This window comes from Simochromis diagramma, unplaced genomic scaffold (assembly GCF_900408965.1).
Source record: "Simochromis diagramma unplaced genomic scaffold, fSimDia1.1 OVJJ01000107.1, whole genome shotgun sequence".
Taxonomy (NCBI): Eukaryota; Metazoa; Chordata; class Actinopteri; order Cichliformes; family Cichlidae; genus Simochromis; species Simochromis diagramma.
In genome coordinates, this window is record NW_024387209.1 from 281,924 (window position 1) to 309,436 (window position 27,513).

The 27,513-nt window shown below is 39.3% G+C and overlaps 1 protein-coding gene across 2 annotated transcripts; it reads left to right on the forward strand.

Annotated features, from left to right (window-relative positions):
* LOC120746359 lies at positions 1-27,401 on the forward strand. Of its 2 annotated transcripts, none has more exons than XM_040051836.1 (14): positions 1-1,010; positions 1,837-1,920; positions 2,005-2,088; positions 4,361-4,405; positions 6,401-6,459; positions 9,767-9,846; positions 10,019-10,074; positions 11,644-11,858; positions 12,459-12,730; positions 21,095-21,208; positions 21,792-21,933; positions 22,991-23,080; positions 26,454-26,482; positions 26,986-27,401. In XM_040051836.1, the coding sequence occupies exons 2-14, from the start codon at positions 1,886-1,888 to the stop codon at positions 27,262-27,264; spliced, it is 1,500 nt and encodes a 499-aa protein (XP_039907770.1). In that variant the 5' UTR covers positions 1-1,010; positions 1,837-1,885; the 3' UTR covers positions 27,265-27,401. The 2 variants fall into 2 exon arrangements, with proteins under 2 accessions (XP_039907770.1, XP_039907771.1); XM_040051837.1 differs by having other exon boundaries at positions 1-705.
* The last annotated feature ends 112 nt before the right edge of the window (positions 27,402-27,513 follow it).

Sequence of the window (27,513 nt, forward strand, 5' to 3'; positions counted from 1 at the left end):
TGGTGAACGACCTCTGAACCTTCCCACTGCTGTGGATGCTGTGTGTCCTGTAACACTGCGTGATGTTTGTTTACTGTGAGTCTGGAGTTTGGGTCATAGTGAAGCTGCTTGTGTTGTCTATGAGATATTCTCAGCTGAAGGGTCAGTGGGAATAAAAGACACGAAACAAAAAAACTTGTTTGCCATGAAAACTGTTCAGAAGTAGATCAGCTGTATTCATGTGTTTTTCTAACATTTCTTTTAACAGTAAAATATTCTTTATGACTGCGCACTATGCGAGTAACAGGTTGCAGTGAAGGAAATGACATTTTCTCTTAAAAGTGAAAGAAAAAACTACAGAGCAAATGGAGTCAGAGCTGAAAACTGTTTTTTAAATCCACATTTGTAATAATTAGAAGCGATAATATCAAAAACACAAATTCAGTAATTGCAAATGACTGTGGTGCAGTGTCTGGAAGCAGCAGGTACACCACCTGTTTAAACTGGGGCACGAAAACCTCGTTCAGTCGTGGTCATGTGACCTGGTATTTTGAACCAAGCTTCGGAGCAGTGTTTTTAAACATCTGTGCTTCACAAGCTCGACTCAGTGCCAAAACATTTGTTTCGAGCTTCCCATCCCCAGTAAACAGGTGTGTTTAAGGGTTGTAGCTGCAGAAGCCTCCTATTGGCCACGTAGCTTGCACATTGGGTGACTCAGTTTGATTGGTATGTATCTTTGATTTGTCGCCATCTCAGCATAAGTTCTTTCACAGTCATCTTTTTACTGTAAATGCTAATTCTACGATGCATTACAGGAAGTGTGGGCCTGAGTGGGTGGTTTGAAAGCTTTTGCAGCAGAACCGCCACTGCTTGCGTTTACAGAAGTGCTGCTTTGCATTTTTTGCCTTGTTTTTGCCTTCTCACTAGATCTGCCTGCAACACACTTGTTCAGGTTTTTAGAAAAGCCTTTGAGCCCTATGTGGAATATATGGAAGCATCATATTGTACTGAATTATCAACTTAGAGCAGTGGTATGTATAATAATTTAGAATAGTATTATAAAATTATTAATTTGTTTTGTGTTCGTACATTTGGTTTCTGAATGTTTGATATGTAGATTTGCTTTTGTGTTACAATGAGTTGGTGATTTTTCTGTACATGTCCTCATCTGGCATCCCATTCACCCTCTGGTAAGATACAGCTGTGAATTTGCAGTACACGTACAACTGAATCATTGCTTCTTTATATCTGATATTTTTAATAGCTGTCAATAAACTGTTGTTTTATACTGAACCACATCTCTGTCTGAAGTATAGTGGACCTGAGATCCTTCTTGATAATTATTATAGTTTCTAACTAAATATTCGGTGAAATTCCCAGGATAGCGTAGTTGGATTTTCCCTATGATTGTTAACACTTTGGAGCTCCTCTGCCACCATTCTAGTGTGACACGTGTGACATCACTGGTTCCTTGCTCTCTTCCTCATTATTCTCACCTCCTTGTGCTGTCTATAATGTAATGTTTCTCCATAGTTCATGGTAAAAACCTGTCCAGCTGTTCTGTCCACTCTCCTGCCACCAATTAGATGACATGTCTTGTTTAAACTACTGATTAACATACACAGACAATTTGAAGGTTTTATTCATGTTTTTCTGTTTGTTTGAAAAGCAAACTGTCGTTACTTTGTTCTTCTCACTGCAGCGTTTCAGCTTCCTCTGCCTCACACTGCTGTCTGACTGCATTCAGCTGACAGTGAAATGAAGCAGAAAAGAAGCAGCTGATATTTGGACAGCACACATGATGGAAATGAGGATTTCAGTTGATGTGCACATGAATGATTTGTGTTTCCTCTGCAGATGAAGGTAGAAAGTGTGTGTGAGCTGATGTGGATGTGAAGTCAACAGCATGGGTCAGTGTGTGGGAAGAGAGCAAGCTCAGAGGTGAGATGACCATCTCTAACTGTGCATGACTCTTCTCCATGTCACAGCTCAGCACTCACATCTCTGCTCCATCATTATTCACAGGAACCAACCTGGACATCCAGATAGACATAGAGTGAGGGTTCAAGCTTTACCCGACTATGAGGCTTTAACCATTCGCGGAACTGGGTGATGTATTCTGTTTCTTAATGTTGTGTCTGACCCAGTGTTTTTTTCTCTGAATAAATTAGGAGAAGGTGTTCCTGTAATGATTATTTATTTTTATATTAGTTATTATATAACTATTGTATTTTAGAGGATAGACTCTTGTCAGTGATATGAATTTTTTAGTTTTATTTGGTCCACCAAATCTGACATTTTTGTCTTATTTTTTTTCATTTCCCTTAGGTTTTATTCAATTATTTAAATTTTCAGTTAATTTTACAAAAATATGCATTTAAATAAGAGTTTTATTTCTCTCTCGTACCTTTGATTTCAGCGTCCCTCAGGTTGTACCGACAATCTAAAAAGAAAAAAAAGATAATGTGTGTCTAAATGTTGTTTTGACTCAGTGTCTGTGAATAAATCCTTCATCATGTTTAATGTCAGCTCAGCTCTTTTTCACACACATTTCCATGTTCATATGTGAAGCGGTGTGTGTTGGAGTGTTTCCACAAACACAGCAGTCAGAGTGTAAAGAATGGATGTTGTAGGAGGTGTTTCTGTAGTGAAGAGGCTGAGTGTCTGTAGGACTCCAGTAAGGAGGAACTTCCAATCAGGTGTTCCAGGTGTTGCTGGATGGAGGAGGGAAGCATTAATATGATTGTGATGGCATATGAACGGTGCGTTGTCCTGTTGCAATATTTGACTTTATACTTGGGATTTAACAGGAAGCTACTAAGAATATGGGAGAAATATGCTCTGTCCTGTTAGTCCCTGTCAGTACTCTTTCTGCTGCATTTTGGATCAACTGAAGGTTTTTCACTAAGTTTTTAGTGCATCCTGATAATAAGGAATTACAGCAGTCCAGGCTAGAAGTAGTTTCATAGCCTCACCCTGAGATGAGATGTTTCTAATTATAGTAATATTAAATATTAATGAAATGACAGGAAGCAGTCCTACATATTTGTTTAATATGCACACTGAAGGACACCTCATACTCAACATGGTGTCTAATGATATGCTTGCTCTGGATGGCATTACGTTATTAACACTGTGAGGAATCTTTAAGATTTTATTTTTGGCCCAAGTATGAAAAATCATATTTTATATTCTGAATTTAGATAACATTTACGAGAAGGAAATTAAATTAAATTCAGTTATTTGTCTTTAACCCTTTAGAGCCGGTCAGAGCGGGCATGTTCTGTTTTGCGTAACTATTTTTAAATCCCGGTAGCACTGCAACCACGTAAGCTAGCGCAAAAATTTTTTTTGCATATGAAACTGGAGGAGTTGTACTTACATCTTATGCCATCAGCTTGTCCTAGGTCACGGTTTCCTTCCACATAAAGCTTTGCAAAAACTGCATAAAAAGCGCTTGCAGCAACAAAAACATAATATTCCAGAAACACGCTTTGCCGATCCGATCAGCTGTTCATAACACTTCCTACGTTGGAATAGACGTCAGCGCGAACTTTTGCATTTCCGCCATTACCTGCCCGAAACCGGAAGTGACGTCATTTTCGCGGAAATGTAGTCTTTTTTACCATCAGGGCCTCAGGGCCTATACTGGTCTTTTTAAAAGTTATCTTTGACTTTATGACTTTCTGTGTCGTTTCTGGGATGCTTAGGACTCATATTGCACTGCTGGAAATAGTTTATTTTGATGCATATGCTGCTTTTTTGCAAATTTGCAGTTTAATATTTATTTTCGTTTTTCCTGCAGTGTATAAAAATTGGTGTATTTCAAAAATAAAACTATGAAAACACTCAAAATAAATTTCCTGTGGTGGGAAACTATTTCGTGCAACTTTTTTGTATTTAAAGTTTTGAGGGATAAGCCTCTTAAATTTCTCTAACTACAAATATATGTTAAAAAAGCAAAAACGATTTTCAATTTTTTTGTAGTTTATTGCACTTTTTTGCAATTTATGTAATCACTATGCACTTAATGAATACATATTATTAAAATCTGGGCTATAATGGTTGTATTGATGTATAGCAACTTGAAATGCTCCCAAAAATGGCTCCACAGCATGTAAAAATATAATATAAGCTCTGGCGGACTTGGTTCTATGGTAGGTCTTAAAGGGTTAAGACATACCTGCAGTTTAACTAATGGATTTCTGTATAACTGGGGACCAATGGAAGTGCAATGCAGTGTTTTCTAATAATATATGAGATCAGGGAAGCATGTATGATGTAAAAAGTATTCTAGTCTGTGTTAGTACTTTGTAATGATCACAGATGTCAGCTGTTTTACTTTGTTGTAAAGATTATTTATTGTGTTTATTTTTACCAGGGGGGGCCGAACCAGAGATTCAACATATGAATCAATTGGCATAAGGTAATTTAAACCAATGTGAAATGAAATAAGAACAGAATGTTTTTCTCCAGACTGTTGTTAGTCCAAGTTTAAAATCTCACATTTCATCTATAAAACCACTAATGTGATGAACCACTACTGCTGTGTCACCAGCAAACTTCAGCAGCAGGATGGTGTCTGTCAGCAGTGAGATACACACAAGCAGATTCACTATGTTTGAAAATGATCAAGCCAAATAATATGAAAGCTACAAATATGCTCTAAGTGCAATGTTTCCAAAGCTATAGCATTAACATAAAATAATAAGTAACGCAACATATTAAATAACCATGGGCCCGTTCTTCGTACCTCGCTAAGTAAGTTAGCTGGATTAGATTGTTGACGATTTCGCGTGATCCTGGATCAGTCGGTTCCCCGAAGCTCATCCGGGACTTGCTGTCATAGCAACAGAGCCGTAAGCGTAAACCTGCTCGGGAGCAGGTTTACTTTATGTAAACAGGATTAGATCGCGGCCACGCAGGTATGTCCGCGTCATCATACGAAAGCAACAGCGACATTCCGCCACCGTTTCACCACAAATAAATAACATCAATGTAACCAAAGATAATGCAGCACTTGATCCTGTTATTGATGTCACACAGATACATACAGGTCATTTCCTAAAAAAGGGAAATGTACTATTAACATTCTATTACATGTATGTGATTATTACAGATGTAATTCATATTTCAGAGTAGCAATTGTAAATTACGTCGTGTAATCAAGATGAGAGACCACGGCTATAAAAGCGAAGGTGGATTTGGGAAGCCTGTCGCAGCCATGTCCTGTCCGTATACGCGAGCAGCCCATTGCGGAAGGTGCAAGATTGATAAGGAGAGTCCTCAGAATTCAGCGTATATTGCGGGACAGACAGGATCCTTTAGCTCAGCGCGACAGTGTGCTCATAGAGAGATATCGAGTTTCCCGTGAGGATATTATTTACTTAACCAACTTGTTGACGAGGGGGTGCAGGACCACCACCTGTCTTTTTTTTGCTCTGCCCTTTTCTTGGTTGCTGTTATGAACAAACTAACAGATTATTTCAGGGTCTCTTTCCAAGAGACGAAAAGCAATATAAGTGATAAATATTACCATTCTGTAGAATATTCTTATATTTCACTTTTACTTGTTCCCATGTTCTAGTGGGTCCTGTTGTGGCTCTAATGTGAAAGGGGATATAATATGACAATATAATATAATGTATTATAATATTGGATAATATAGTGTAATATAATAAATCTATAAATAGGCTAAATAATAAAGTGACTGAATAGTGGTATTGTCATGCGCTTTGGGTGCCTTGAAAAGCGCTATATAAATCCACTCCATTATTATTGTTACTATTAAATTACTTACGAGTTTGATTTGTCAGCAACTTTCTGCCAGCCCTCTCTCCTTGCTTTTGCAGCCTTTGCAGTGTTCCCTTGCGTTTTAATTAAACTCTGAAACTCCTGAAATCCCGCACTCATGAGTTCTTGCTCTGCTGCCGGAAAATACCGAGCACGCCCCTTCGACATTTTCGCCGACCAATCAGAGGCTTGCCGATCACTGTTTCTGCTATCGATGCGTAGCCCCTTTTACGACACCCAGTGATCGCGCATTACTTCATCCAGCTGTAGTAATCGTCAACAGCAGGTGTGTTCGGGGAACCGGATTAGCGAGCTCACGGTTAGCGCGATGATTTGATCTTGGATGTGTCATTTGATCTTGGATGTAGTAAGCGACGTACGAAGAACAGGCCCCATGAGAGCATGAAAGTAGTGAAAACATGAGCTGTCACTATACTGATGTTTTTACTCCTGTTTGTCTGTATTTCTGTTGTTTCTTCTTGTACTGTCAAACAAGTTTTCTGGTTAGGATTGGATGGCAGTGATTAATGTTTGATGTCAGCCATGATGTTTATTGTCGCAAAAAACATAGCACTACAGGGTGTCTCTAATCTTAATGGACCTTTTGTGTGTGTCTTCTTGATGACAGCCATACAGAAAGGCTTAGCTTAGTCACACACCGCTCCAGTATTCCCCCAGAGAGGAGAGGTAAGAGGACACACACACCTACACACCTTAGCTATAATGCATGTAGACGGCAATGCAATCTAATTAATTAATATTCCAGCATTTGTACAGTACCATAACAATAGCATACATAGGAATGTGAGTTTTTATGAAATATAATATACTGTCATGGTGAGCTGTGTGGCAGGCAGGGGTTGGATCCGAACAGAGGATTCTACTAAAAATAGGACAAACTAAGAATAAAATACACCAATACTTAATGAAAGAAACAAAGACAAACTAAGGCTAATGATCTTGAACTCGACAAATAACAACTCAACGAGACTTGACATTACATGACTGGAGAACCTAGAACTAGACAAGAACACAGCTACTGTGGGGGACACACCAAGAAAGAGGGGAAGGACTAAAATACACAAGTGGAATTAACTAGAGGCTATGGAACGGGGGGAACACAGCTGCGACTAATCTGACATAACGAGACAAAGGGGAAGCAAAATTGAATACACTGAACACACGACAAAGGACTATACAAAAAAACAAAAACAGAGATACAGATTGAGATGTGGACTGGCTGAACAAAACAAAGACATGACGGGGAAACAGAAGAATAAACACGGGGACAGAACTAAACCTGCACGAGACACAACAGACTGCACATGGGACGTGGACACAGCGAAAGCCGGAACACAGAACCATAAGGAATACTCAACTAAAGAATATTACAGAATATTAATTCTTAAAAAAACAAAACAAAAAAAACCCATAAACAATGGGTTGCCTGATTCAGGAGCATGACAAGTACATATGAATATAACTGTCACGGCTGCCGGGGTGAACCCTGTGGTGAAGGAGGAAAAGGACCCAAAATGCAGGCAGTTGACTGGTGATGAGAGTGACGTTTATTTACAGAAGTGGCAGTGAGGAATGACAAACGACTGGAGAAACCTAAACTGGGAAAACTAAATGACAAACCTGAGAGCATAAGAAACGGGGTGCCGAGCAGAGAGCCGCAGACGGAGGAACTGAACACCATGGAACATAGACAAACCAACAACAGGCAGGAGAACACACAGGGCTTAAATACACACACCGGTAATCAGGGGATGAGAGACAGGAGGGCAACACACCTGGGAGAAATCGGAGCTGACGGGACAGGGGAAGCGTAAATTGAACACACTCACATGAGATGGGGACCTTCAGAATAAAACAGGAAACTCAGACACAGAGAACCAGACACGACACTGAACTAAACAGACAGATTCACAAGCAGACAGTGTGACACCATAGACAGACAGAACACAGTGGGACAAGGCAGACACAGAACAAAACCCTAACAAATTGCAAATCATAACAGAATACATACTCAGAATAAACAAAAGCATAAAGAAACACAAAACACTGAGTCGACAGACTCAGGACCATGACAGTAACATCCTAAGTTAGTTAAACAACTGTTAACAGTTCGTAAATCAGTGTTATTCCAAACAGTTTGTCTGAAGCAAATTGCTCCAGCTTTATAGACATTAAGGCAGAGTTGTCCAACATAAGGCCAAGGATCCAAAATTAGCCCACAAAAGGCTCTAAGTGTCATGGTCCTGGGTCTGTGACGTGGTGTTTTGTCTTTTCAAATCCAAATCCAACTTATTTCTAGGGCCTTGTTTTACAACTTTTCCTACTAATACAGAAGCTCCCTCATTCATACTACACCAAAGTAATAAAGTCATCGATAAAAAAACAAAACAAAATGAGAGAAAGTTCCCAATTTCTTTACTGTTTGCTGTGTATTTTTTCTTTCTTTGAAATAATGAAAACTTATATTGTTTAATCTGGCAATGAATTACCACTAGTGATGTGCGAATCATGAACGAATCGTTCGATACTCGAGAATCACTTTACTGACTCCTGAATCATGATTCACAAGCCCAACTGACTCACTGACTCATCCCTGTTGCTGTTAGCAAACTAATTTCATTAGTACAAATATATCTAGCTTATAATTAAAATTGTGTGGAAAAAACTACAGCCAGTTACTTAACAAAAACATTTCTGCTCTGAACTGGAAGAAAAAACCCTGAGTAGAAGCTCACATCAAGACAATAGCTCGTCGGTTCACAGTAGCAGTTAGCTCTGCTAACATGCTAACAGCACATTTGAGTTACTCACCCCCTCCTTTCCTGTGCTGAATCGTAGTGTAAGCGAATCACTCAGGACTCACTCACCCCCTCCCTCCTGGCTCACAGCTTCTTCTTCTTCTTGTTTGGCAACCAGTGTTAAGGAGCATTACCGACCCCCTGGCTCACAGCTCAGTGGACATTTAGATGAGAAAATATATATTTGACACATTTGAGGAAAATACTAATAAAATAAAATTAAAATAAATGTTCCCTTTAGAAATCTTTTTTTTTTCTTTTTTGCTCTATAAAAATAGTTGTTCTTCTTTTTCAATCACTCATCTTAGCAGTAGGATTTACATGAAAAGAGAAACAAATTAAGTTTGTGTGAAAATGTACATTTTTTGCACTCTCTGGTCAACTGACTCAGTGACTCAAATGACTCAAAAAAAAAAACGATTCACTTTGGTGAGTGACTCATTCAAACTCGATTCAGTAAAAAGAATCGAATTTACCATCACTAATTACCAGAACTCTTTCTAGAATTTTACACGTTTCTCATGTCGTTTCACTGGTCTGGCCCAATTAATGTCAAAGTCGCTTGTATGCTGCCCATGGTGTGAAATGAGTTTGACATACCTGCATTATGGGCTTGCTCTATTCAAAATATAATCCAATAGAGCCATCTAGTGGCCACACGGGTCAATAGCAGGATAGACATGGTGTTCACGCGCCTCCACAAGGTAATTAAGCTAGCCACTAGTTATGCACCTAATATAAACATCACATGGAGGTCATAATAAACTGGTAAAGACTATTCAAAGTCTACACTACAAGAAATTGGGCCAAATTACACATAGGAAAGTGTTGTGATTAATTACCATGAGGAGAACAAAAACACCCTAAAGTCCATATCACACTACAATCTCCATACTTGCAACTCTGAAATATTCATGAGAAGGGTGCACGATCAAGAACTATACAGGTAAATGAATAAATCACATTTCTCTGCTACAGTCCACTTCAGCATCCCCTCAGGCACTGGCACAGCTATATGACTATACAGAAAATTATTCTGACCCTGAAACAATTGTGATCAAACAATGAACCTGGTATCAAAATATTGATCCAATTTAGATCCCGAATATGCTTTAACTTTAGTGAGCGAATTCCAGTGAATATATGATAATAGGTTCTTCATATTCTTATATTAGGTAACTTAAAGGCCATTGTGAGGAGAAAAAATCGACACTACTCTGGGCTGATGGTCCAAAAAGATTTCAGGACTCAGCAGGTACCTTAAATCAAATTGCTTAAATATCTGCTGTAACAGAGTGAATCTTCAAATCTTGGTTTCAGAATTTTTATTGTTCTGAATCCAAGACCGCACACACTTTGAACTTTTCCACGTTTTGGTACATTACCGCCAAAACTTCAGTGTATTTTATTGGGATTTTATGTTCCAGCTTACATCCATCTTTGAACCTGAAGTGGAAACTGAATCTGGAAACATTTCCTACAGGTAATCATTCTGCATAAAAATTTCTATCACATTATTTTGACAGCTACAAGTAATAGTCTTCCAAATTAAGTACAATACTTAGAAATACTACTTTCATGCTATATGACACTGCTGGAGCTCATCAGGTCTCAGCTTGTGTCCAAATGGTGAGGTAGTCTCTCCGGACCCCACAGTTATCTGCTGGTGGTTCTCTGCTTTTTTTAATGAGGGATTCATGACCAGTCCCATGAGATGCCGTGTAAAACACCTTTAGAGTATAAAATTAAATTTTAAAATGCTCAATTAATGAGAAGTAAAAGGTGGTGAAAGGAGTAGTAGCCAGAAAAAAGATACAGCTCTTTTACACGGACCTTTTTTATTCTAAAACTGTTCCAGACAGCAGTGTTGTAGACAGCATTTGTAAGCACTGCAATTTTGAGTTTTCTTATCACCGGAGTGCTTCAAACCTGAAATATCACTTTAATGCTTTACACACTATTGATGCCAGAAAACCACCCACCCAAACAAGCAGTTGCGGGAGTTTTCGAAAGACTATGTTAGATGCAGCATGTGGGAGCAGTATAGCAAGACAGCAGGACAAGCTAACATTCGCCATAGCGAAGTGGTTATCTACAAACTGCAGGCTGATTAGGCTCATTCCAATCACCATCTGCACCTGTTGGCAAATGGCTTGCCTGCATATAAGACCAGTGCTCTCAATGAGTCTATGCCAGATCTTCTGCTAACCTGTGTTAGTGTGAGGCCAGTTAGTGTGTTCTTGAGCATCATATCTCAAATATTGAAGGCATGATTACACTGTGACAAGCTGATATTCCTGGGCTTGAGACATATTTTCTCGTGATAACCTCCCCAAAGTGTGCAGCTGTGCAACAATGGTGCACAGCTGCACTGCTTCAGGACAGTAAAGCAGCAACGCTGATCATTTTTATTAAAGATGAAAGAATTTGGACAGTTTTTAACTCTCAGTGACGCCGCAGTGTTGATTTGACTTTGGGACGTGAAGCGGATGGATTTTTGGACCCAGATTGCTCCGCAAGGCTCCTGACTACAGTAGCTGTAATGCTCCGACAATCCATCAAGCAGTGCAGCTTTGTAGCTTACCAAAGTCTTAATTAAAACATTTTTTGACAGATTTTTGAGCGCTGTGTACCACATAAAATCGATTCGAGGTCAGTAAGCACAACCAGAATTCATACATAAGGCGCACCGGATTACAAACTGCACTGTTGAGTTTTGTGAAAATTTAAGCATTTCAAGTGCACATTATATTCCAGAAAATACGGTATAATAAGTTCATAATATACTACTTTTGAATTCATTATTGAATGTTGCTTTGACAATGCAGTTAATCACAAAGAATCATGAGATTAATCACTCTTTAAAAATGTAAATGCTGCCCAGCACTAATATCTAGAAATGTCTAAACCTCTAAAGTTGCATTGATTTATTCAAATAGCCAGTGCAGCAACAGTAGATAGAACATCTACTGACTGTGTGCTACAGTATGGACTTTATTTTACTTCCATGCATCTATTTCCCTCTTCTTTCTTCATTTCTTTTTTCCCACAGATTCAAGTGTCCTGGTTTGGGTCTCTTCCAGTGTTCTCTGACTGGACTGGTGTTTGACATGACTCAGGAGGTGGAAGTTCTGTACAGGATTATCCAGTGGGATCAGAGTATCCTCCAATCAACTGGAAAGACGGCAGCAGGGCCGCTGTTTGAGATAAAGGGCTCTGAGGATGCAATTCGTCAACTCCACTTCCCACACTGTGAAACAGATGAAGGTGAACAAATTACTGTACTGACTGCAAAGTTCCACTCTGAAGAGCTTTTATTTTCAAAGGTCATGGTTGCAGACTTGGGAACAGAAAAACAACAAAACACTATTACAGCAGTGCTTATTCTGAAATTGATCCACAATTAAAAACTCGGTCTCTTTAAGAAGCTCTTTTAATACTGACCTGTTGTCAGTTAACCTGGTTAACTACATGGTGCTCCAGCTGTTTCTTTTTAAGAACCGCGTACTTTTCCAAACCTTTTGACATGTGCCGTTGCCATCAAATTGAAAATGAGCCAATCTTTTTCATGAAATAGTAAAATGTCTAAGCATTTGAGATGTTTTGTAGCTCTAGAGTATGGAACCCCACAAGGGCAAAACCTTTGCGAGTTCATCTTCATTTTTTTTTCCTCCAGTGTCGCTTGCGGGGCTCCGTACTGGAGATCTGGGTTTGTATTTTTTGTAGAATAAAATTATCCAACTGAGAAAAAAATCTAACCTAGCAACACATAAAGCCAATTATTGTTCAAATTATAGACAGTTGTGCTTAGCCATTTCCTCAGAATTAGATTTGAACAAGTGACAAAAACTGTCTCTGTTTTCACAGCTGTGCTCTCTGATGACTTGCTGTCTGTCATCAACTTCTCCGATGATGGATTTAGCGTCCTACAGCCACTGAAGATCACAGATACTCATGTGATTGTAGAAGTCTCCCACCTCTCTGCCTTTGGGCTTATCTGGGATTTCATAAAGAGGTTTTTGACCATAAAGAATCCAATTAAGGGCCAAGTTTTACTGTTTGTCAGAGCAACACCGATGGGAGCACAGACACAAAACCTTGATGTTTTTCTCCTGCCATGCAACGTCCCTCTGCACGAGGTAAAGTTGGATCAAATGCTATATCTTCATCGCTTTCAATACTTTTAGTGCAAGCTAAATATAATGTCAAAACAAAAGTGCTTTTACAGGGAGTGCAGAATTATTAGGCAAATGAGTATTTTGTCCACATCATCCTCTTCATGCATGTTGTCTTACTCCAAGCTGTATAGGCTCGAAAGCCTACTACCAATTAAGCATATTAGGTGATGTGCAACTCTGTAATGAGAAGGGGTGTGGTCTAATGACATCAACACCCTATATCAGGTGTGCATAATTATTAGGCAACGTCCTTTCCTTTGGCAAAATGGGTCAAAAGAAGGACTTGACAGGCTCAGAAAAGTCAAAAATAGTGAGATATCTTGCAGAGGGATGCAGCAGTCTCAAAATTGCAAAGCTTCTGAAGCGTGATCATCGAACAATCAAGCGTTTCATTCAAAATAGTCAACAGGGTCGCAAGAAGCGTGTGGAAAAACCAAGGCGCAAAATAACTGCCCATGAACTGAGAAAAGTCAAGCGTGCAGCTGCCAAGATGCCACTTGCCACCAGTTTGGCCATATTTCAGAGCTGCAACATCACTGGAGTGCCCAAAAGCACAAGGTGTGCAATACTCAGAGACATGGCCAAGGTAAGAAAGGCTGAAAGACGACCACCACTGAACAAGACACACAAGCTGAAACGTCAAGACTGGGCCAAGAAATATCTCAAGACTGATTCTTCTAAGGTTTTATGGACTGATGAAATGAGAGTGAGTCTTGATGGGCCAGATGGATGGGCCCGTGGCTGGATTGGTAAAGGGCAGAGAGCTCCAGTCCGACTCAGACGCCAGCAAGGTGGAGGTGGAGTACTGGTTTGGGCTGGTATCATCAAAGATGAGCTTGTGGGGCCTTTTCGGGTTGAGGATGGAGTCAAGCTCAACTCCCAGTCCTACCGCCAGTTTCTGGAAGACAACTTCTTCAAGCAGTGGTACAGGAAGAAGTCTGCATCCTTCAAGTAAAACATGATTTTCATGCAGGACAATGCTCCATCACACGCGTCCAAGTACTCCACAGCGTGGCTGGCAAGAAAGGGTATAAAAGAAGAAAAACTAATGACATGGCCACCTCGTTCACCTGATCTGGACCCCATTGAGAACCTGTGGTCCATCATCAAATGTGAGATTTACAAGGAGGGAAAACAGTACACCTCTCTGAACAGTGTCTGGGAGGCTGTGGTTGCTGCTGCACGCAATGTTGATGGTGAACAGATCAAAACACTGACAGAATCCATGGATGGCAGGCTTTTGACTGTCCTTGCAAAGAAAGGTGGCTATATTGGTCGCTGATTTGTTTTTGTTTTGTTTTTGAATGTCAGAAATGTATATTTGTGAATGTGGAGATGTTATATTGGTTTCACTGGTGAAAATAAATAATTGAAATGGGTATATTTTTGTTTTTTGTTAAGTTGCCTAATAATTATGCACAGTAATAGTCACCTGCACACACAGATATCCCCCTAAAATAGCTACTTCCAAAAACATTCAGCTTTGATATTAATGAGTTTTTTGGGTTCATTGAGAACATGGTTGTTGTTCAATAATAAAATTATTCCTCAAAAATACAACTTGCCTAATAATTCTGCACTCCCTGTATTAATGGGTATGAATGAGGTTAGGTGTATAAAGTGCTTTGTGTGTCAAGTTAAAAGTGAGATATAAAAATCAGTCCATTTACTTTCTTTTTTTCCCTGAGGTGTATGAAGGAAGTTGAACACAGCTAAGCTTTCATTATGTTAGATGGCTGAGCAAAACCCCAAACACCAGCCGGAGATGACGAGTATCACGCATCTTTCTGTGTTCAGCTGCACTTTGTTTTATGCTGTTCACATGTTCACATTTCATTTGTCTTCAGACTCTTTTTCATACATGATGATTTTGGGAGCCGTCTACTCCAGTATACCTTGAGATTGTGATGTTACAATTGGCATCCACTAGGAGAGCGTTGTTCAAGCAAATATTTGACTTGAATGGAAGCCCCTGACTATGGCATTATTTTTGTGCCTCTTCTGAGCACACACAAATTATTTTTGCAAGTACAAATTTAGAATTTTGAGGAGGAAATTATTGTGAGTGAAAAAAAATTCATTGCTGCGTGCAAGAAATGTATTTCAGTGTTTGCTATTATCCATAACCAGAGATGGGCAGTAACGCGTTACGCGTTACTGTAATCTGATTACTTTTTTCAAGTAACGAGTAAAGTAAGGGATTACTATTGCAAAAACGGTAATTAGATTACCGTTACTTTCCCGTAGGAATGCTGCGTTACTGCGTTACTAAAACTTACTAAAACTTTTTTGCGAGAATGTCTCATGACAGTGACATAAGCGAGTGCGCCGTTAGTGACAACAGCTGTGTGCAGATCAACAATGGATCACATATCGATTGTGGGAGAGAGTGGGAGAGAGTATGAGCGTGCAGCGTTTAAAGCGTGGAAGTACTGACCTTACTTTGAGTTTGATTCCATAAAAAGTGACAAAAACATTAGCGTCCATCGTGCGTGGGAAGAAAACTTCTTTTTACAGCGAAAAAAACCCCTAAACTTCCAAGCAAGCACCGAGTGCGCAACGACGTAATGGGAAACTCACAGAGAAAGTCGCCGATTCTTCAACTGACTGCGGCACACCTGCACCAGGGTAAACCTCCGCCTACCCCAGTCCTGCTTTACAGGTGAAAATAGAGCAACAGGACCGCTGAGTCTTTGACTTTATTTATTTTCTGCTGTGTTTTACTTGCATCTATTTGAAAGAGTGAGTGTAAACACAAAAAATATTTTATTTTATGTGCTGGAATGTGCAGAAAATAGGTTTAAATGTTAAACTAATTTATTCAAGTCAGAGAATGTTGCATATAATTAAATTTTTGCTTGATGCATAAAGTTAAAAGATTAAAAGATTAAACTTGGAGCTGGCAGGCCGGAGCCGGCAACATTGTCCATATTATTGAAGCTAACGAAGCCGGAGTCTGCTACACCGCCCGGACTCTGAGCTAACAGGAAGGAGCCTGCTATACTGCCTGGACGCAGAGTAAACAGGCTGGAAACTGCTATACTGTCCGGACACGCAGCTAACAGGCTGGGCTGGAGTCTGCTACGACGTACCTCCATCTGATCCTCGGATTGCTTAGTCCACCTCTGCTCGGACTCGGAGCAAACAGGTTGGAGCCTTTTGTATTCACCCCCAATTTGGACTCTGGGCTATCATTATGAAGACGAGGACACTTATCGAAGCTTTATTGTGTGTATTCGTGGTTTGGGACTTGGGACATTGCGGTGCTCCTTGGGTGAGAACTGCAAAATATGAGCTGAGTATGGGTGAAACTTATTTTAGTGGCACTAGGTCAACTGTAGCAGTGCACCTGGAGTCACCAACGATTCATCTGGCTCTGGTTGCTAGCTTAAATCGATATGAAGTATTACCCAAATTACAAGGTTCCCTTGTTCTGTATAATCTCTCACTTTCACTTAAGAAAAAGCAGTATTTGTCGTTAACATCTGCAAAGTACGAAAATGCTTTTAAATGTAATATGAAACGAAGGTTAATGATGATTGTTTTACTTTTACTTATATCCGGAGATGTGCAACCAAATCCTGGACCTGAATTCAAAAGTGTCCAGACCCCTGCTGATTTTAAATCTCAGCCAGGGTTAAAATGTGTTCATCTAAATGTACGCAGCTTATTACACAAGATGGACTTGGTCAGAATTTGGGCGAAATCGACAAACGCGGATATTGTGATTATCTCCGAAACTTGGTTGTCCAAATCTATTACAGATGGTGACATCAACATAATGGGATACAATCTTTATCGCACAGATAGGCCTAGGAAAGGTGGAGGCGTAGCAATCTATGTTAAATCAAGATATGAAGTATCCATTGTTTTATCTGTATCTATTCCTAAACAAATGGAATTCTTGGCTTTGGATATTAAAATAGTAAAGTCTCTTTCTATAACAGTAGTTGGGTGCTATAGGCCACCGTCTGCTGTAAAGGAAACTTTATTATCTCTAAAGCATCTTTTGTCCAAATTAAAATATAACGAACTTCTAATGGCCGGAGACTTGAACTGGGACTGGCTGAATATAGCTTCTGATGAATTTAAAACCTTCTGTGACTCTGTTAATCTTAGCCAGTTGGTCAACCTACCTACAAGGCCAAATATAAAGAGTCCTGACAAATCTACTTTGATTGATCTAATTCTAACAAATGTCCCTCATAAGTTTCTGTCTCTAGGCGTGTTTTGTAATGATTTAAGTGATCATTGTGTAGTTGCTACCTGTAGGAACACTAAAATCCCTAAATGTAAACCGTGTATCATCTGTAAAAGAAATTTTAAAATATTTAATGAGCAAGCGTTTCATTATGACTTGTCTATGGTAAATTGGGAAAACTTGAGTCTGATACCAGACATCCATCTGGCTTGGGCTTATTTTAAAGAAACTTTTATGGAGATTTTAAATAAGCATGCACCTGCCAGAAAATTTAGGGTCAAGGGACGGGAGAACCCTTGGTTCTCATCGGAATTATCAGAGTCCATCCATCAGCGTAACGTGGCATGGGCAAAAGCTAGGAAAAACGATTCCCTGACTGACTGGTTAGACTTCAGGAAACTAAGAAATAAATGCACGACACTTATCAAGAAGGCTAAGTCAGAATATTATTTATCTGTCACTACAGAAAACCTCAATAACCCCCAGAAATTTTGGAAAGTAATTAAGTCCTTATCTATAAATAAAATATCACAGGTCCTTCCAAAATTCATTTTAAAAGATTCTGTCCCAGTTTATGACAGAACCGAGATCTTAAACAGCTTTAACAAGCACTTTGTAGCTACTGGTTTGTTATTTAACTCTGTTGGAGCAGCCCCCATGAATCCCTGTACAGTACCCCAAACATATATTGGGGAGCTTTTCGACTTTTCTCCTTTTACTGTCCAGGAAGTGCATAAAGCTCTTAAAGCCTTAGATCACAGGAAACCCCCAGGGCCAGACTTAATAGAGCCCTATTTTCTGAAAATAGCAGCTGATTACATTGCACAACCTCTTACGATCCTTTTTAATCTTTCAATTCAAAATAAAGAAATCCCACTTGTTTGGAAGTCTGCTTTTGTTACGCCAATATTAAAAGGAGGCGACCCGGCCATTTTGAATAATTACAGGCCAATATCAAACTTGTGTGTTTTGGCAAAAGTCCTTGAGTCTCTTGTCAGTGAGCAATTAAAAGAGTTCTTGTACTCAAATGAAGTTCTTTCAAAACTACAATCTGGGTTCAGAAAACAGCATAGTACTGTCACGGCTGCTACAAAAGTGATAAATGACATACTTGTTGCTCTTGATAAAAAACAGCACTGTGCTTCTCTCTTTATTGACCTGTCAAAAGCCTTCGACACGGTGGATCACGCCATTTTAAAGCACAGGCTTCTTTCTTTGGGGCTGTCTAGACATGTTGTCTCCTGGTTTACTAATTATCTGAGTGACAGGACTCAATGCATTAAAAGTGAAAATCTGTGTTCAGAACTTTTGAATATTCACACTGGGGTGCCACAGGGTTCAATTTTAGGACCTCTGCTGTTCATCATGTATATAAATGACTTGGGACAAAATGTGTCCAATGCTCGTATGCATTTTTATGCTGATGACACAGTTATTTATTCCTTTGGCTCAAACCTTGAAAAGGCAATAGAATCGTTGCAGAAAGCTTTTGATGTGGTTCAGCACACACTTCTGGAGCTGAAATTGGTTCTTAATGCTGAAAAGACAAAGCTAATGTTGTTTTCAAACATGAAGAGATTTCCTCAAACTGTCCCTTTGGTGTCCACTCTTGAGGGAAACCTCATAGAAGTGGTGCATACGTATAAATATCTTGGCTTTTTAATTGATGATTCTTTGACTTTTAAACCTCACATAGACAATCTTGTGAAAAAACTCAAACTAAAATTGGGATTTTTCTTTCGAAACAAATTTTGCTTTTCTTTTGAGACAAAAAAGCGTCTTGTAAATGCTACATTCTTATCTGTTTTAGACTATGGTGATCTGCTGTATATGAATGCTTCCGCCCAGTGTCTTCATAAGATTGACTCAGTTTATCATGCCTCTTTACGGTTTATTACAAACTGTAGGGCCTTGACCCATTGTTGTGATCTGTATGCTCGAGTGGGATGGCCTTCGTTGTCTTCCAGGAGGTTTGCTCACTGGTGCATCTTTATCTATAAGGCCCTGCTTGGACAAATGCTCACCTACATTTGCGATCTGCTCACACGGAGAAGTACTGTTTCTTACAGCCTGCGTTCAAGCGATCTTCTTCTGCTCAATGTTCCATTTGCCAGAACTGAACTGGGAAAAAGGGCTTTTATTTATGCTGCCCCTTCCACATGGAATATGATGCAAAAAGACTGGAAGATAGCAGATCTTATTTCATTAAATGCTTTTAAGTCCAGATTGAGAGAGCCAGAGAAAAATGTTTATTAAAATGTAATTGTTATTTATAATATGTATGTAACTTTGTAATTTTAACGTGTTGTCGCCTCTTGGCCAGGACTCCCTTGAAAAAGAGGTTTTTAATCTCAATGGGATTTTTTTCCTGGTTAAATAAAGGTTAAGAAGAAGAAAAACTGATAAAACAAGTTTAAAAAAGAGACTTTTCCATTTGATTACATTTTGTATGATGGATTATGTAGAAAAGTAGAATTGGGCTGAAAGATCTATCGCTTTATCACCTCTTCAGGTTGTAAATCGTGTTTTTAAAAAGTAACTAAGTAACTAATTAATTAATTACTTTTGAAAATAAGTAATCAGTAAAGTAACGGGATTACTTTTTTGGGGAAGTAATCAGTAATTAGTTACTGATTACTTTTTTCAAGTAACTTGACCAACACTGTCCATAACACATACAATAACAGTCCCTCTCGTGCAGTCACAGACTTGGATGCAACAATTCTGATTGGCTGTTTTGGTCTCCAATCAGCTCGCTAGCTACTGCATTCCAGGAACACTGTCCAAAGTGTAGCTAAATCCAGTGGAGAATTAAACCAACAATGGTCCTAAAAATTATATATTAAAAAAAAAAGAATTAATCATACTAACCAAAAATGGATTTAGCTACAACCAAAACAGCCAATCAATTTTTGCATCCAAGTCTGTGATTGGTTGGTTTTGTGGCACATTTATAACAATGTACAGAAAGAGTTGTGCGTGCAGGGAGCAGAGATGTTGAGAGCGGGAGCGACACACTGAGTCGAAGTCTGCAGATGACTGTGAGCACACAGAGCAGAGATCTGAGCAAGAGCAAATACCAACAACTGACCGAAAGGGGCTGTGTGTGTATATGTTTAATAGCAAACACTGAAATACATTTCTTGTACGCAGCAAAGAATTTTGTTCACTCAAATTAAACTTTCCTTTGCTCAAAATAATTTTCTTCTCAAAATGTAACATTTGTATTTGCAAAAATTATTTACATGCGCTCAGAATAGAGGCACAAAATAACGCCATACTCAACGGAATGGTTGAGATGTTTGTGCATTTCAAAATTTTGTACTAAACTCTATTTAGTATTTATACTAATCACTAAAATGTACTTTGTGTGCATACACACTTATGAGATGTAAAATTGTAATGAAATACAAAACTGAAAATTATTTAATTTTCAGTTTTGTATTACATCGATACAAAAGGTTACATCACTGATGTTACATCATCAGTGATGTAACCTGGGTTCATAAGTGGTTCTGGGTCTTTCAACAATCAGGCCCCTTCTCCCAGGTGACCCAGCTAGGGTTGATCAAGCCCCAGCTTGTGTCCAGGTAGCTCTACCCTACATGCCACGCCTCTCTTCTTTTGATCCACAACCACCTCGATGCCGCTTCTGCTGCGTTGGTGGCCAATTTGATGGCCCTCTGCTGGGATCTCCCTTTGCACAGGGCTTTTGGACAGCAGCTTAGAATGTGCTCCAAGGTTCCTCTCTTCTGACAGAGGATGCAACCTGGTGTCTCCACCTTCCCCCATAGTTTAACATGAAATTAAAAAAAACAAAAAAACATTACAAAATGGTGAGGAAATAATTTGGGGAATCTGAGCATCCGTAGGTCAGTAAATAAAGAAAGAGACAATTCTTTCCAGTTATATCGCTGAGCACACTCACAGAGCTGTTTATTTTCAAAGGTTATGGTTGTGTATTAGAGCTCAGAAACTTTCAAATGGAATCATTTAAACATTAAAAATATTTTATTTTTGTTCTTTTATTCTTGTGATGTTGAAAGTGATCTGATTTCTGATGTGTCACTTGGCCTCTACTGAAAATTAAGCCTCTAAATAAAATGTTCTGGTGTCTCCTTAAGGTGAAAGCACAGCATCCACACTCTGTTTACATCCCGGTGCCTTCCAACTGTAAACTCATCAAAAATGAGACTTACACTGTTCTCTGTCCAACAGCCAGGAAAATCCAACCCAAGGTAAATATTGTACAAGAAAAATGACTAGTGCTACCTGTACTACTGTAGAGAACAGGATACCAGTTCTTCCTGGAGGATGTTGAATTCAAATATAAACAGAGATGGGAGGCATTTTAATAGCTTTGTTTTTCATACTCATCTGATACAGAAAGAGAAATAAGAGAACACTGAATTCTCTCTTTAGCAATAAAACATAAAGCTTTGTAGGTTGAGCTGCTAAACATGACAAAATATATCAACCATTAAGAAGAATCAAACTGCTGTGTTTGAAAAAAATCTGACATCCTTAAACTCCAAAACAGTTTTGCTGTAGACTGATATGCTGAATGAAAGTCATTTTCTAGTGTTAAGCTAAATTTGATGCAAGTACTAGAAGACATTTTACTGGCCTATTAGTTAATTAACCCACAAACAGAGTAAGGGATCATGTAGAACTGTCACCTGTTCAAAATGGACACGCATATACTGAGTAGGAACCATGACTGAAATAGAGGCCCCTGGTGATCCACTGTGAATGGTAACCTTGCTAAAGCTTAATAAACGTGCCATGGATAAAGGCATTGACCTCGATTCTTGTTTTCAGAAAGCTGAATTTGACATGGAGTTTGGACCAAACTACTATGCAACATTTGAGATCCGTTTTAATGTAAACACAGAAGAAGTCACTGTAACAGTTCAAGACCAAACCAATGAAGAAGTCTGGGAGCATGATATTGATATGGCAGGTAAAGGCTTCATCCTGCAGCAACATCATTTTCTCTCATAGTGTCCAATACTATAGAAATAAAAAGAAGACTCCTCGTATTTCTCTGTAGCTCTTCATGAAAAATGGAAATGACAGGACGATTGGAGTGGCAGGATGGTCACTCAGCTACACCAATTGAAATAAAATTAATACTGAATCAGTGTTAATGTTGCCAAAACAATATTGAAATGTAGTTTCCTCTGGTACCCTCCCCAGTTGGATCAGGAGTAACATATTGAATCCATGGCTGTCTTAGTGGTGTCCAGAAAATGATCTGGGAAACTTTCTAGGGAAAGCCTGGTGATATCAGGAGAGACGGCATCCATTACACTTGGAGTAGAGAAGCTCTCATTGATAGGAATTTTGCCAAATTTATTAAACCCCCAAGACATGACAATTCAGAGCTGTAACCAGGAGGCAGATTTTTGTTTTAGATTACGTATTAATGTAGCAATAATTAAACCATTACCTAAAAGGGTTTAATTTGACACAGGTGTCTAATTAATTATACATGATGAGTTTCAAAACGTATGAGTGTACAGTGTTCATCACAGTTATAAATGATCTGCTGTCCTGTGGAACCAGTTCCCAGTTTGGACTCCCTACTTTTAAGAATAGGCTTAAAACTTTAATTTTTGATAAAGCTCCTTTAGTTTTCACTGTAACTAAGAGATCCATTGATGCTCTGAGCTTTTCTTATTTACTACACTATGTGTTTATTCGCCAACTCTGCATTTAATCAAGAATCGCCAATTAACCTAACCTCACTAACTACGCTTTTGGACGTTGGGAGAAGCTGGAGTCCCCGGAGAGAACCCACACAAACATGGGGCAAACATGCAAACTTCACACCGAAAGGCCTCGGCCAAGTGGAAACAAATTCAGGCTGTGAGACAACAGTGCTAATGACCACACCAACATGCTTTAATATCTGTGTGTCTTTTGTCCTGTCTTCCTCCCCTCACCCCTACTAATGTTTGTTCACTCTTCTTATCAGACCCACCCTAATTGTCTTCACCTTTCTCAATCACTTTCAGCTGTGCCTCCTTCTCCACCTGTCTCCTGTAGCAGTTGTCAGACGCTTCACCAGAAGAGTGTACCGCAAAGCAGGATGTTGCCTCATCCAGGTAACTTCGGGGTTGTCCGTACTATGGAAGTAGTTTGCAATTTATCAGGGTAAATATTAGTGATGGGCAGATGAAGCTTCATGAAGCACTGAAGCTTTTCATCCAATTGGTTCATCCCAGCGCAAAGCTTCTTGAAGCTTCATTTGCTCTAGTAGGACACCTACTGGACGTAAAAATATTAGTTGGCATGAATTTGAAGAGTGTGGCCTTTTGCACACAGCCTGTAAATGTCAACAACAAAAGGAGTGTGTAAAACATGTATATTGTAGTGATGGCAGTATACTTTGTATATTTATACTGGCAGTATGGAAAATTATTATTTGGAAATGCTTAAAATGGAAATGATCATTTACTGTGAGGTGAGGTGTGGTTGGGGTGTGGACAGTGGTTGTGCTTTTGTAACGTTGAGGTATGGACAGCTACACACTGAGGCTTTGAGCCTCAGTCCTGCCTGTTCACATTTTATTCTGTAAAAGCTAAATTTTCACTGCTTTTATGACCTTTTTAGTGGGGAGAACATAGCTAGGATTTAATGATTTAACAAATCTTTTGAATCCTTTGTCCTCCACAATGCTAAATGGCTGGGAGTCCTCAATCACCATGCTAATCAGGTCTTCATCTATTTGAGATTGTTCTCCTGAGGAAAGACAACAAAAACAAAGCACAAATATAAATATCACACACGTCACTTATAACAGCTGTATAATATTGTTATATCATTTAGTAACATTACTGCATGCTATATTATCATGGCATTTGATGGCTCACCTGGTCTTGCTCCACAATCGGTGTTCCCCTTATTCTCATGCAAAGCTCTGTAGTGCCTAAGCATGGATGAGGTGTTGTTATATCCCAGCTCCCTGGCACATAGCAAACACTTCACCTTGTACAAAAGCCAAGACAGCTTAACATAAATTGTATTGCACCATCAGTATTATGAAAATACATCTTCTGTAGAAATTTACAAACCTTGTTGGGAGGAATAAGATCAAAATGTTCCCACACAGGGGAGGACATCTTCCTCTTCTTAGCTGGCTCCATTCTCTCCTGACTTTCTCTCCTCACTCTCCTAAACCTCCAAACTGTCTCCAAACTCTCACTAACCGCAACTGTCCATCAAACACCCACATTTTTGAATGAAGTCTGAGGGGTTTATATCTCTGTCATAGCTCGCGGCAAAGTTCGAACCACTTCATGAACCAGTCACGTGGTACAGCCGGGCAGCGAGGCTTCGGACGTCATCATTTTCAGCTCCTCCCATAAATGAAGCAAGCCTCGATACGCGCATCGCGGAAACGCCCCCTCAATTACTCGACACAAGCTTCGAAGCCTCGATACAGAACGTCACATCACTAGTAAATATCCACGTTAACTCATTTTGTGAGCCTAACCAGCTCTGGAGCAGGTTTGGTTTCAAATAAGAAGTCAGCAGATATAAAATCAATGCTTACTGACCAATCAGTAACATCACCGTTCCTGGAGGATTTCTAAGACCCCTGCTGGGAGAGTACGAGGGTTGAAAGTTCTTCCGTTGCATCTAAAGTCTTTTTGTTTTCCTGATTTTTAGATGCAACTTTATTCAAAGTCAAAGTAAACTTTGTGATCTCTCCCATATACAGTACAGTATGCATAGAGATGAGATCATGAGGTTCCAGTTTAATTCAGTGCAAAAGACGAACAATAAATATAAGAAGTTTTATTTATTATTCATTGATTTATACTTTTTTTTTCTTTTTTGCAGCAAACGATTTTCCAACAATGATATCATTCTGTAAGCACTTTTGTCTGATCTTAAGACACGACACATACACTGCAGTTGTTAACATCATATCAAAGCTGCATGTGTCAAAGTCTGTGTGGCAGACCGTGGGAAGTGGGGAATGAGGACCCAGATGCAGGATTCTTAATGATGAGCAGTGTGTTTATTTACAGTGATGTAAACAGTTCACACAAAAAAAAACCCTGTGCTCTTCCCTGATTCCCGTGCCGTGTCTTCTTCCCAATTGCCTCACGTTCTCCGCTCCCGTGTGTCTGCACTCCCAGTGCTTGCTGCTCTCGGGCTTCCTACGCTCCTCCTGGGGGGAAACAATAGACTGTGGGCATACACTAACTTAGACTTTGCTCTCAAGACACTGACATGGAGTCTCTCACAATCATCCCACACCGGTGGGAGCTCCATCACACTCTTAACCCTTTATTGACCATGGGCCCACCGGCGGGCCCATTTTACAGGTAAATTTGAAGGGCCGGTCAATAAAGGGTTAAATAGCTCCCCCGATGAGCCTGATCAGCGGCAGGTGTGTGGCATGGTCTTCAGGTGTGGCCAGCGCCCTAGCAGGGCCACACCCACCAGGCCTGCAGGTGCCTGTCACCCAGCCTACAGGAAACAGCTGCACACACTACTCTCTCATCCTTAAATAAATATGAGTCTGCAGCTGAGATAATACAAAATAAAACTCACAGGATCGGTTATGTCCAGAGTTTTGGGTGTGCTCCATAAAGAGAGTCAACTGTGAGTCAGTTACCACGGTAACAGTCTCTGTGACCTAAACCTGCTCGTTTGCAGGTTTCCCTCTGACTACTCTCCTCCTGCTACACCTGAACCAGCTGACTGACACTTATAAAATCCTATAGCAGAGCAGATTAATTTACATTATTTTAAACTTTTTTAAAAACATTGAAATCCCAGTTATATCATAGTTTGCTATTTTTTATATTTATTTACCATGAGTCAATTTACAATCAATTCTAAATATAAAAGGATGGACACAGTGACTACATTGCAGTTTTTTATTATCAATATCTAAAAAAAACTGTGGACAGTAATGATCTGTTATGATCATCACACTGAAAACAGTTTTATATTTGACTGTAACTGACTGCGAGGTTAGTTTCATAATCATTAACATGCCAGTGTTCAGTGATCAGTGGACCTTGATTATGTCAAATAACATTTTATGAGGTACAGTGTTTTAAATTCAAGTCTGAACCAATAGTACATAATAGGACATCCATGTAGTTGTAAAAGCACGAGAATACGTTACTCTCATTGAGTAACGTAATGGAATACATTACAAAATACATTTGGGGCATGTATTATGTAATCTGTAGTGGAATACATTTTAAAAGTAACCTTCCCAACACTGCACACACATACCAATCATACGAACCACATCAGAAAGTGTGATCTGAAACTGTCCTTGGTCCACTGCCTGTTACAAGAAATTTGCACAATTCAAAACTTAAAAAGCAAAAACACAAACAAAAAAGTCTGTAAGATTCCATTTTGACTCTTTTCTGTTTTACAGCAGCAAAAATATATTTCAGGACTTGTAAATTTTTGTTTGTATTGTCTTTTCCTTTTTTATTTCAGGTTCTCCAGAGGTGAATGTCGCACCAAAGGTGAGTTTTAAGCTCTGTTAGCCCGCCCACTATTGCTGCTCTTCTGTGTGTTGATTTGATTTTTTACCCTGGCTCCCCCGTTATTGTTGTTTCTGTGTTTGCAGTGTCATATCTGTTGACCTAAGAATATTTCCATGCTTCAAAGTAATAATTACTGTGGATGGAAATAATAGATGGAATAATGTTTTTATTGCAAAAGTGGTCATGAATTAGACCCAGTAATCAGGTCAAGACTGCAGAACAGTGGGAAAGCTAATCAGTGGCAAGAACGAGTCAAGGAGCTGGACTCCTGCGGCAATGAACAGCCAGGACGAGTAACATGCTTCCTCCTTGCTCTAGATACTGGAGATTAGGAAAAGGCCAACACAGATCAATTACAAATAACATCTTTTTGTGGATGATGGGATGAAGTCCCTTCTGAACTGTTACAAAGTTACATTAACATAATATTGCCTAAATTTAAGTAACATGGAAAATAACTAACACTAAACTCTGATTTTTAGCTGAAAGTTTCAACTGAGCTTCTCGAGATCCTGAATGATTTAGATGATGGGGACTTTGACACCTTTAAGTGGCACCTCAAGTCTGAGCTGTGGAAAAACATCAAGCCCATCCAAGAAAACAAGCTTACGAAGGCAGAGCGGCATGCAATGGTGGATCTCATGGTGCAGAAGTATGAGATAAGCGGAGCTGTAGAAGTGATGGAGAGCGTTTTATTGAAGATCAGCAGGAATGACCTGGTGGAAAAGTTAAGACTCTTAACTGTGGATACACCAATCTGACATTTAGATCACAAGTCCACATTACATATTGTAACATTAATCTGACACTCTTCAGGTCTATGAGAAATATTTGACGTACAGTGGGGCAAAAAAGTATTTAGTCAGCCACCGATTGTGCAAGTTCCCCCACTTAAAATGATGACAGAGGTCAGTAATTTGCACCAGAGGTACACTTCAACTGTGAGAGACAGAATGTGAAAAAAAAATCCATGAATTCGCATGGTAGGATTTGTAAAGAATTTATTCGTA